This window comes from Pipistrellus hanaki (assembly GCF_964339955.1).
Source record: "Pipistrellus hanaki genome assembly, chromosome: 1".
NCBI lineage: Eukaryota > Metazoa > Chordata > Mammalia > Chiroptera > Vespertilionidae > Pipistrellus > Pipistrellus hanaki.
Genome location: NC_140503.1, coordinates 86,410,334 through 86,422,348, shown reverse-complemented (window position 1 = coordinate 86,422,348; position 12,015 = coordinate 86,410,334). Strand labels below are relative to the sequence as shown.

The window sequence follows — 12,015 nt, the reverse complement described above, 5'->3', positions numbered from 1 at the left end:
GCCCCCATCACACTTCTGCTGCTGCCACTGCCAGCAGTGCAAGCCTAGGCTGGCCCTGGATACCTGAGCCTCATGTGGCCCTGGGTGGCTGGGCAGCCGACATCAGAGGCTTGCCTGTGCCTCAGGCCGGCCCTGGGAGGCTAGGGAGCTGAGGGGGGTGGGGGACTCGGGAGGCAGGCACACAGAGTGGCTGGACGTGCCTGGGAGCAGGCCCAGGTTTGCTGCGTGCCTGCCGCCCCAGCAGGGCTGAGGGGACTGGACACCACCATTTAGTGGCTGTGGGCACCACCATCTTTGTAGGTGTGACAGTCAATTAGCACATTCCCTTATTGGCTGTGGGTGCCGCCATCTTTGTGAGGGTGTGATGGTCAATTAGCATATTCCCCCTTTATTAGGTAGGATTATCAATACCAAATTTTAGTAAGACATGTAAAAAGCTATATGTGATCACAGGTTAAAAGAGTAAAAATAAATGTATAAATATTCAGAGTGGGCACTAGCCCCAGATTTTTAATAGACATAAGAGTTTGCATACTTGGCAGGCCAGCTAGGCAAGTTTTAGACTGGCTTACTATTTGTTACTTACTATATTCTAGGCCCTAGTAACACACATTCCATGGGTTTCCTAACTTAACTCTCAGCCTATAAAGTGGCTACTATTATTATCCCCAACTTTCAGATGCAAAAACTAAAGTTTGGAGACATTAGGTAACATAAAAATTACCCAACTAATAAGTAATGAGATAAGGATTTGAACCCAGGCAGTCTTGGCTGGAACTTACACTAACAAGCATATATTGCTTTAATTCAATGTGTCAATGAATAAATTTAAAAACGGCTTGCCTGGTTGATTTACTTTACTAGTTCCCAGTGAATTGCTTTATTTATTGTGCTAAGAAGAAGAAAACGGATTCTAAATTCAGAAGTCACTTCTATTGAAAGCACCAATGCATTTTAAATTATTTAATAATGACGTAAAAGAAACACTAACAAAAATATCTTAAATTAATAATGTCTTTAGATTTATCCTCTGATAACTTTTGTGTAATTTAGGATTTACTGAAAAATATTCATTGTTATTACAAAAATAGAAAAGTGTTTTTTATGTTTTAAAAAAACATTTAAAAATATTTTAAAAAAACTGATTCTAGTGTTTCACCAAAGCCAAAATACCAAGCCAAACAAGAAGCAACAACAATGGAACAAACCTAAGCCATGTACATCTGCCCTAAAAAACACAAACCAATATATCCAACTAAGCAAGACAAAAAAGGAACTGTAAAAAATTCACAACTGTCTTGTCTGAATACCACTAGATTATTGGGTTGTACTACATATGTCAAAAAAGAATTAAATATTATACTTAAATCTAAAGTTTGGTTTGGGGTTTCTGCTTTTGTGTTGGTGTAATTTAGATTTCAATTTTGTTTAATGAGCTAATTAATTTGGGTCACATAATCCTGCCCCCAAAGAGAAACATTTCTGGCCACTCATTTAAAAAAACACAATTTGTTCATGTATATTTGTTCATTTATATGTAAACATAAATTTACTTAACAAATATTTATACTCATCCCTCTAAAGATACTTAGCTAGGACTACTAAAGTTTAAAAATAATCAGTATTTACTGGGAGCTTGAAATTTACCAGGTACTATTCAAAAAATTTTACATAGATTACTTCATTTAATTCTTCCAACAGGCCAGCTCTGTGAGGCCAGCACTATCACTATGCCCATTTTATGGAGGGAAAGCTGAGGAAGGTGAGGGTAGCTGTGCTTGCTCAGGGTCACACAGCTGAGCTTCTAGCCCAGGTAGCCTGATCTCAGAGCCTGTACCCTTAACCATTCTCCTACCCAGAAACCCCTAAGTAAAGAGAATACACAGTTGTAGTCTAACCTTCCAGTTCCCCTTCGTGTAGCAGTCATCCCATGAACAGCTACTAAATGTTAGGTATGTATAAGAAATGCGCTAGGGCAGGTGCCTGAGCCTCACTCAGATAAGGGCTCACTGCAGACCTGGGTTTGAGAACCAGCTCCACTCTTCTGGATATGTGAACTTGTGCTTTAAGTCTTTTATGACACGGTGTCCTTGTCTATAATAATCATGCCTCAGAGTAAGGAAGAAATGTGAGAAATTATTTAGCAAAGGATCGTAAACAAATATTACAAACCAATATAGAAAGTTCCAGAAGGAAAGACTGTTGAAATTATACTGGTGCCTTGGGGACTGGGGAGAGGGCAGTAACAAGGAAAGAGGAGAAAATGGGAGTTAAACTGAGGGGAGGTTCTAAATTAAAGCCAAGTCCTAGACCCAAAGTGTCATGTGCTTATTTTATACTAAGGCCCAGTGCATGAAATTCGTGCACAGGTCGGGTCCCTAGGTCTGACTGGCAATCAGGGCTAACCAGGGCTTTCCAGCTGCTGGCTGGGGCCTTACTTTCCCGACTGCTGGCTGCCAGCTGCCGGCCGGCCGGGGCCTTCCTTCATTCAGCGTCAACCCCTGGTAGTCAGCGTACGTCAGAGCAAGTGATCAAACTCTTGGCTCCCAGTCAAACTCCCAAGAGGACACTTTGCATATTAGCCTTTTATATAGATAGATATTGTGCTTAATGCAAATGCAGGTGTTTCATCACATGTAGACTAAGTAACCTTTGCTAAGTACCTTTTATACGCAAGGCACAGCAATAGGATTTTCCCACATACTCTACATCATTTCCTGTTCCCAAGACTGAGGCATTGACACTGCAGTTGGCTGTGATTAGAGCTCACTGTTTTTTCTGCCTTTGAACACAGGAAATCATTATCAATGTTCTACCTGCAACCATCTATGGCCCCACATGTGTGCTTAGGTTTGTGTTTGTGCATAGAGATACAAATTTATATTTGGGTCTCTCTAAAAGTCACAGCATAAAAAAAATACATTATTAATTTTAAAAATGTACAGAATATTTTACACTTAAAAAGGTAACATAGCATAGGTTTTATGTGTCATATTTCATTGCTTCTAGCTCTAATCTTTCTCCTGCCCTCCAAACTTTTACTTTCCATCCGGAGCTGAAGGCCGCTGCTGCTTTCTTTTCCTATCTCAATTAAAGAAGTCAGGACCATCTAGTAAGCATGTAAGCAGCCCAGTTTTCCAAGACAGAAATTGGGGGTTACTTCCTAGTCGGGTACCTCCTAAATGTCTCTTATGTTTTCTCGTCAGGCTCACTGCTTATGTACTGACCCTCCCAATCTCTTGCCTGGCTGACTGTCATTATCTGCCTCTGGTCTCTTTGCGTCTAGTATCTTCTCTCCATCCACAACAGGTTGTTCCACTTTCCATTGTAAAACACAGGCATGATTATTTCTCTACTTGAAACCTGCAATAGCTCCCTAGTGCCCATAAGATTAAGGCCACGGGCAATGGCAAGACATTATATGTCCTTCAGTATCTGGCCCTGCCCTACTTTTACATCATTATCTGCTACCACTTGCCCAATCCTACAACTCTGGATCTACTTCTCCCAATGCTGTGTACTTTTCAGAGTCTATCTTTAAATACACATTTCCCACTCTCTTATATATATCCAATTGTATTTTCTCCAATCTGTTTTATAGAAAGATTCCTTTAAGAGTATTATATAATTGGTTTTTTCCTCTGGACTTCCACCAAATTTTAAAAGATTCATGGGTGCCGGGACCAGTTTGGCTCAATGGATAGAGCGTCGGCTTGGGGACTGAAGGGTCCCGGGTTCGATTCCGGTCAAGGGCATGTACATTGGTTGTGGGCACATCCCCAGTAGGGGGTGTGCAAGAGGCAGCTGGTCGATGTTTCTCTCTCATCGACGTTTCTAGCTCTCTATCTTTCTCCTTCCTCTCTGTAAAAAAAAATCAATAAAATATATTAAAATTAAGTTTTAGTCTAGAAAAATTTCTTAACAATTATAGCATGTGTTCATAAACAAAAAATTAAAACAAAAAAACCTTTGACACTGAGGACTGAATAAAAGTTCGAATGATTTTCTACTCTAAAGAAGTCACAAGATGATTTTTGTTGCACGCCCCCCCTTTATTAAGACCCAACACGGATACATGTTAGCAAACTGTCTTCCTGTGAAATGTGAAAGAGAACACTTTTTTAAAACAGCAATTCATTTCTTACTTAAAAGGTAGATCCAAACTCCAATCCCACATATGCCTATGGGAGTTCTCAGCAGGATTCTCATTCTATGCAATCTGATAATAACAGATCACTCACTCTTGTTTATTTTAAGAACTCTCCCAGTAAGTTGTGTTAGAAATACCAATGCTCTTAGATATTATAAAGAGAGTATGCAATTGCACATTCAGCACATTATTAACAAAATTAGTTTATGTTCATTGAATATAAAATGGCAAGTCAGATAGATATCTCAGATGTCATCCAACATTTTGGACTTGCAACAATATTCTGGCTATGATATTAAAATAGAAAACCTTTGCAGAGCATTAACTATCATTACACAGAGTAAATGACATGGCACTGCAGCCTAATTAGCAGTGTTGCTTGCATCTATAAAATAGAATTAGCACTGCTGCTCCTTTTTTATTATTAGTTTGTGTTTCTAGAAAGGTGTGACCTGTTCTGTAAGGTTTGATTCATTTATGCCCATCTACAAAGGATTTAATTATGTTCTTTTAGCTCTACACTGAGGAAATTGAAAATGGCCACTTCAAAATTAAAAATGTTAAAGAAATTCGTGAGTAGATTACTCCCTCACCCTTCTTTCAGAGGTACAGAATGAAAACAAGTTTAAATAAGGCATAAAATTTTCCGAAGGGAAAATTCTAGGCAAGGAAATTATTCGTCGTCTTCCTTCCCTCTTTCCCACATGTATTCTGCAAGTTTTTCCCAGTTTCCTGGGCAGCCTGAGTTAAGGGGGAAGCATAGTATTTGAGAAAATTCCTAACAGTTATGTCACATTAGAGTCAGCAGCCAGAAAGCATCAACTTACATCTGAGGAAGGCGATTCCAGAACAATGCCAAACCCTAGGACGTGGTTCTCCCCCGAGGAGGTGCGCTCAGCTGCCTGGGGGGCCGACGGCTCTGAGGCCACCCCTGTCTTCTTCGCAGTCTCTGCCACACTGGGCTTCTGCTTCACAGTAAGAAGTTCAGCGGCCTTTGGGGGCATTTTTTTCTTTTTGTTTCTCTTGCGTGAGACAGCAGTTCGCTGGGAGCATACAAGGGAAATTGGGGGTTGTTGTCGGTTTGGGGTTCCAACTGTGAACAATAAACAAAAACATGGTACAGGCACTTGTGTCCAACTTGGGGAAATGTATCACCATCTATCTGCATGGTCCACTGGCTGAGGTTTTAATGGGGCTCACTCAAGGATGGAGCACACCACATAGAGCACGCAGGACCTGGCTTTGCCAAATAAAGGCTCTGGAGCACCTCACAGTTCTACAGGCAGGAAAACACCCAAGAGAGAACTCTGCTGCAGATGCTGGTGAGTAATCAATCGTATGGCTACTGCCGGGTTCAGTGATGAGCTATGAGGAAACATCTGAGCGTGATTTTACACTCGCATGGCATCTATACTAATAAAAGGTAATATGCTCATTAGACTGGGAGACCTTATGGGAGACCTTCCGTACGTACTTCCAGACAAAGCCATGGTGGCGGGGCCAAGGCAGAGGAGGTTAGGGGTGATAAGGCCAGGAGGGAGGGCATTTGGGGATGATCAGGCCGGTGGGGGAAGGGGCAGTTGGGGGCAAGCAGGCCAGCAGGGGGGCCAGTTGGGGGTGAGCAGGCTGGCAGTGGGGGGCAGTTGGAGATGATCAGGTCAGCGGGGGGGGGGGGGGAATGACAATTGGGGGCGAGCAGGCTGGCGGGGGGGGGGGGAGGCAGTTAGGGACAATCAGGCCAGCAAGGGGTGGGGGGGGGGTGTTGGGGGAGAGAAGGCTAGTGAGGGCAGGCAGTTGGGAGCAAGTAGGCTGGCAGGCAGAGTGGTTAGGGGCGATCAGGCAGGTAGGCAGGTGAGCAGTTAGGAGCCAGTGGTCCCGGATTGCAAGGGGGATGTCTGACTGCCTGTTTAGGCCTGATCCTGAGGGGTCCCAGATTAGAGAGGGTGCAGGCTGGGCTGAGGGACAACCCCCCTCTGTGCATAAATTTCGTGCCCTGGGCCACTAGTCTATAATAAAAGTGTATATGCTAATTAGGCCGGATAGTCAAATGACCTTCTGGACATCATTCCGGACGTCCTTTTGGACAAAGCCATGGCGGTGGGGGCCAAGGCAGAGGTGGTTAGGGGTGATCAGGCAGGCAGGCAAGCAGTAGGGGCGATGAGGCAGGCAGGTGAGTGGTTAGGGGCGATGAGGCAGGAAGGTGAATGGTTAGGGGCTATCAGGCAGGCAGGCAGACTAGCAGTTAGAAGCCAGTAGTCCCAGATTGAGAGAGGGTGCAGCCAGGCTGAGGGACTGCCCCTCCGCCTCTGCACAAATTTTGTGTACTAGGCCTCTAGTTGTTATAAATGAGAACGCCAGAACTTAAACTGAAATGTAGATATCCATATTTTCTGGGAAACCAGTCTCGGGAATATTTAATTGTCATTTGGGGTTAAACTGATCAGTTGCTAGCGCTAAAATGGACAAAGACTGGACAAGGACGATCACTTGGGAAAGTCTGAACAAATGAATAATCTGGAACGACCAGTACGCATGTACTAGTAAGCATGTGGGCAAAGCCTGCTGGTCGCTTGTCAGGCCCTGTAACTCCTTCCTCACAGACATCAATTATCTCCACAGCACTACACTGCTGGCTCAGACTGGCCACTTCTCCACACCTCAGTTTTATGTGGCTGAAAATAGAAATAATACAGTCCTACACTCATCAAGCAAATGAGTAAAATCCAGAAATAGTTTGCATTCCAAAGACAAAAAGCACTGAACAAGAACTAAGTACTAATACTGAAAATACACTTAAAGAAACAAGGATGGTAATTATAGTTTTTTTTCAGGTGCACTTTGAGAAGTAATGTCTTTTAACCATTTAAAAATACTCTCATGGAAAAGTTAAAGGAAAAATATGAAATTTTCATGTGTTAATATGGCTTACTAAATGTGACCTGCCTTTTTGTAGAAATATACCTATAAATATGTCAAATGAAAACTGAATATCCTTAAATGCAAGTAAATATAGATCATTTCCTATCAGCTTGCAAATAAACAATATTTACATTTTAAATTTGATATTTTCATCTCCAGCCTATAAATAAATTTTAACTGTTGGAAGCAAACTACTTATACTGCATATAAACTGAAAAGTTTTTAATCACCGATGCAGTAATTCTTTGAGCTTACAGTTTTTGTTTTTTTTTACCTTGGCTGTACATTACAATCACCTTGGAGCTTGAAAAAAATGTCAGTGCCTTACCCCAGACTAATCAAATCAGAATTTTCAGGGTGGTTCCCATGCACTGAGATTTTTCTAAAGCTCCTCAAGAAATTCTAATGTGCAAGCCAGAGTGGAGAACTTTTCTCTCTTCTCTCTGAATTTTCCCCAAAGTCAAGTGGACTATTAAAGCAATTATCAAGATAGTCTAGAACACACGCCTCTCGAAGACTCACTATTTTAAATTAAAAGTGAACATATTTTTGGTTTCAACACAGGGACTATCAGTTTTCTTCTCCTTTTGCAAGTCTGGACATAGTCAAAGTTTCTTGCATCCAGAGAGAGAGGGAGAAGAGCGAGAAACATCGATGACAAAGAGACACATTGGCTGCCTCCGCATGTGCCCTAACCGCATGTGCCCTAACCAGTGCCAGGGATCAAATGTGCAACTGAGGTATTATACAACCCCTTGACAGGAATCAAACCTGCAATCCATAGGTGTGCGGGCCAATGCTCAACCACTGGGCCACACTGGGCTGGGTACTCACCTTACTTTTATGTGATCTTGGGTGACTGAGATGTCTTAAGTAATAAGCTTTTTAATATCAAAACCATATCATTAAAAAGTAAAGTTTTACTAGAATTCACTAAAAGGCACCATGTACAATTTCTGAACCATGACCTTCATGAACACCTTTACAATGAAAGGAGGGGAATGCTAGTCACACATCACTGTACTGTTTCCTGCTTTAGGCCAAGGCCAAGGAACTGTTTTCCCTGACAAGAGGAAAAGTTAATAAAATGATAGATTATTTTTAGTACCTGTAACAAAAAAGTTCTGTTTTGCCCCCCTAATTGTGAAGATTAGAAAACAGAGCCGCTATCGTCAAGATCTAGGCTTCTATAAAATGCTCTGTGGTCTTTATAACAACACTAACAAATTGCTTACACTTGTGCCATGCCTAACAGAATTCATTTACTATCTCATTCCCCTTTGAAAACAGCCCTGAGAGTGAGAGGTTAGTATTCCGGAGACGGGGGAGAAATCTGAGGCTCAGAGAAGTTGCACAGGAGTTCTTCAGCCTCAGAGGAGTGAGGACAAAAAAGGCATCAGGTAAATGAAGAAGGTAAGCCATGCCTGAGCTCCTATGTCCTGAATGTTAGGGAGAAAAGCCACCAACCAGCAGGGTCCATGCTTCCCAAAGGCCTCCTCCACACCGACCGGACTATGTGGCTTCCACACTGTCATGCCAAGCCCCAAAGGGACTCGTGCAGGAATGGAGGTCAAGATGCAGGCAGCCACCAAACAGCACCGCAAGGGGCCAGATAAGGCAGCTCCTTTTCTTTCCTGATTGGAACCTTTGTCCGTTCACATTCGGACAATGAGCTGAAGAACTCTGCTCCCTTCAAGTAGAACTGTTTCAGAACATAATGAACTAAATAAAAAAAAAAAAAGAACTGACACGTGAGGTGCTAGAGAACAGGGATTGAGGTATGCAGAGCACATGTACTTAAGTAAAGGATTAGTATTCTTAGCAATACACATTTTGTTAGATGTTCTAAAAGGAAAATAGGTTGGAAGAAAAGCTAAGAAAATGGATACTTAAAAAATAATAGCAAGACAGCAGAGGGAAGAACTCAACAATAAAAGCACAATAAAAAACATCCCAACTGAAGATGTCAGGCATGCATTAAGAATCAGAGGACTTGGCCGAAACCGGTTTGGCTCAGCAGTAGAGCATCGGTCTGCCGACTGAAAGGTCCCAGGTTTGATTCAGGTGAAGGGCATGAACCTTGATTGCGGGCATATCCCCGGTAGGGGGTGTGCAAGAGGCAGCTGGTCGATGTTTCTCTCATCGACGTTTCTAGCTCTCTATCTCTCCCTTCCTCTCTGTAAAAAATCAATAAAATATATTAAAAAAAAAAAAAAAAAGGAATCAGAGGACTTGATCTGATGTGTAATCATTGTACCTGCTTGAATTTGCATTAATTTCCGCATGGTCTTGAGTTCTTGGAGAATGGCCTGCAATGTTGACTGGCAGTTACAAGTGCAGCAGTTTGATCCAACTGATGAATTTACCACTGGAAGTTCTCCTAAGGCACGAAAGAAAAGAATGACATACTCCAAACAATACCAAAACTATAAAGAGAGAGAAAAAAGGTACCTTGACAGGACTTTGAAGCCTGTGCAATTATGAGATTGCGCCTAAGGAGCACGTACCCAATAATTTTCACAACTTAAATGTGGGGGTCTGACTTTATCTAATTATCCAGGCTCCTCTGTGTTATAAGGTTCCTGCGGTTTCACCGGTGGTGGAGCCGCAGGAACATCTGCATACCATGCGCTGTCCCAGCAGGCCTCCCTCTTGTCACACCAGTTCATCTCAGATAACAATAGCTTAAAACTTCACTAGAAACGTGCTCACGCTATTCTGCACAAAAATCTAGATCTGAGGACCACCTTACAAAAAACCCAGTAGCTGCATGTGTTATACAGGTTCCAGTTAAGAATTAAAGTGTCTAACTATTAATAAAATAGTCTTAGTGTTAAGCATGCTATTTCAAAAATTAAGAACTGTCAACACATTAAAACTTTTAGGCCCTCTGAGTGTGGTGTGTGGTTGGGGAAGAGTAGGAGAGCAGAGTATGGGAGGACATGTGAACTTGTACTGGCTTTTCTCCACCTTAATAAAGGTAATGATCCTATATATTTTTTTCATTCCCATTTCTTAGATTTCCCTTATTTTAGACGATTTTAACTGTTTAAATCTAATACAATTTCCTTAAAATATCAACCCTATTCTGTTTCCCTTAGAAGTAAAAAAAAAAATTATTTTTTATTCTCCTTAGAATAAAATGGAACGTTTGGAAAATCACTGTTTCAGTGGTCCTGCTGCATCAGTATCCAACCCACTACCACAAAGTGGACTGTGTAAGACACTACTATCACTTCGGGTTTTTCCATGGTTGGAAGAGTAAGTTCTAAGATAGGTTTTGGTGAGTTACATCTTTTATTATACATTACATATAATCTAAACTCTATAACATGTGGTTACAAAAGAAAAATTCACTACAGCAAAACTATGAAATACTTAAAGATAACTTAATGTTTGGAATAGCACAATTATTCACATTCAAAGTTGTAGCAAACTGAGATGTTATAACACCTTAAAATTACAAATAATTTTAATGACATACCAGTCACAGTTATATATAATATGAAAATAAACACAAAAGCTTTATTTTCAAATGAATATGAGGGAATTTATGTTTGCAGCTTTTAACATATTTTCCAAAGAAAATGCACCTTCCTTGTTGTGTACTGGAAACCAAACTCTGTTAGCCCAAAATGTACTAATGTGAGGTGTACTAACTCTATCCACATCTGAGGGCATCTTATTTCTCTTTCGTTCCTTTCGTGGCTGAAGAACCAGGAGGGCCTGTAGAATATTTCTAGTCACTATTTTAAGTACTGTCTTTATCCTTTTTAGAGGACAAACCAACTCTTTTCAGTGTGTTATAAATCATTTTCAAATTTGAAAGAGAACTGCCTTTTTATTTTTATGGAGGAGTCTTTCAAGAGTCACCTCTCTCCAACCTGGAAGCATGCCAGCCTGTGAATCTGATACTGACTTATGTAATATTGAGGGAAACAGAAGACACCAGTACATCTCGTGGGGTCCCTTGCTATCTCATCACCACTGTCTCAGGGTGGCTTTTCATGCATCTGAACTGGTTACTGGAAACTGTGCTTAAAAAAACAACAATCAAAACAGTTCTCTTAATCTTGAAGGATAATAGATGAGGAAAAATCCTTTGTTAAGGAAAAGAAAAATGCATTACTTTTTCTTGTTTTCTTTGTGTGAACTATAGAACTGCACATCTATACATAATTTATAGAACAAGTTACACCCAATATCTATGAATAGAAATGAACATAACTAAAAAAAAAAAAAAAAATCACCCATTTTTCTCTCTTAAGCTTTGAAACACTCCCATTTGATTTTTGTAAACAATTAAAATTTTAAATTAAGAAAATGTTACTTTAAAGGGCTAGATTTCAACTCTAATGAAACAAGTTACGAACTATGAATGATTTGGTTCAGTAGCTGGACTGTGAAGTTAAAATGAAGGTACTAGGGTCTTAGGTTATCAGTCCTCCCTATATCAGACTCCTCTGATAATGAAAAAAAGCAACCATGTCAGCAAGAGGATATATGAATAATACACCATATGACCAGGAAGCTTCTTTTAATGACAAAAGGGAGCTCTTTCTGCCCTAATGTTCAGTTTTTTGTGACAATAATGATCCATCAACAATGATGGGCTAAAATCTCTACTAAGAAATCACCGCTTTTACTATAGAACCCCCATTCTTCCCTGCTTCTCAATACTGGTATCCTATAATCTGCAACTTTTCCACTATGTCTTCCCTGTCTTTTGAAATAAGAGCTAAGGCAGGTGATTAAGGGAGGGCTTAATGTACAGCAGATCCTCAACGAATGTCATCCTATATAATAAAAGCCTAATATGCTAAGTGTCTAGTCGTCCAGTCATCCATTCAACCAATCAAAGCATAATATGCTAATGATATGCTAAGGCTGCTCACTATGATGTACACTGACCAAGGAGGCAGACAGTGGACAGGTCTACCAGTCAC

The 12,015-nt window shown here is 40.9% G+C and overlaps 1 protein-coding gene across 8 annotated transcripts in view; it reads right to left on the bottom strand.

Annotated features, from left to right (window-relative positions):
- Positions 1-12,015, bottom strand: part of BEND7 (BEN domain containing 7) — an 82,453-nt gene that overhangs the window by 43,064 nt on the left and 27,374 nt on the right. For all 8 annotated transcript variants that reach the window (XM_084876197.1, XM_084876193.1, XM_084876194.1 and 5 more), the window contains 2 exons: positions 9,327-9,449; positions 4,978-5,243 (listed from right to left, as the gene is read on the bottom strand). In XM_084876197.1, coding sequence (XP_084732323.1) covers positions 4,978-5,243; positions 9,327-9,449 — 389 coding nt within the window. The remainder of the gene's footprint in view (positions 1-4,977; positions 5,244-9,326; positions 9,450-12,015) is intronic.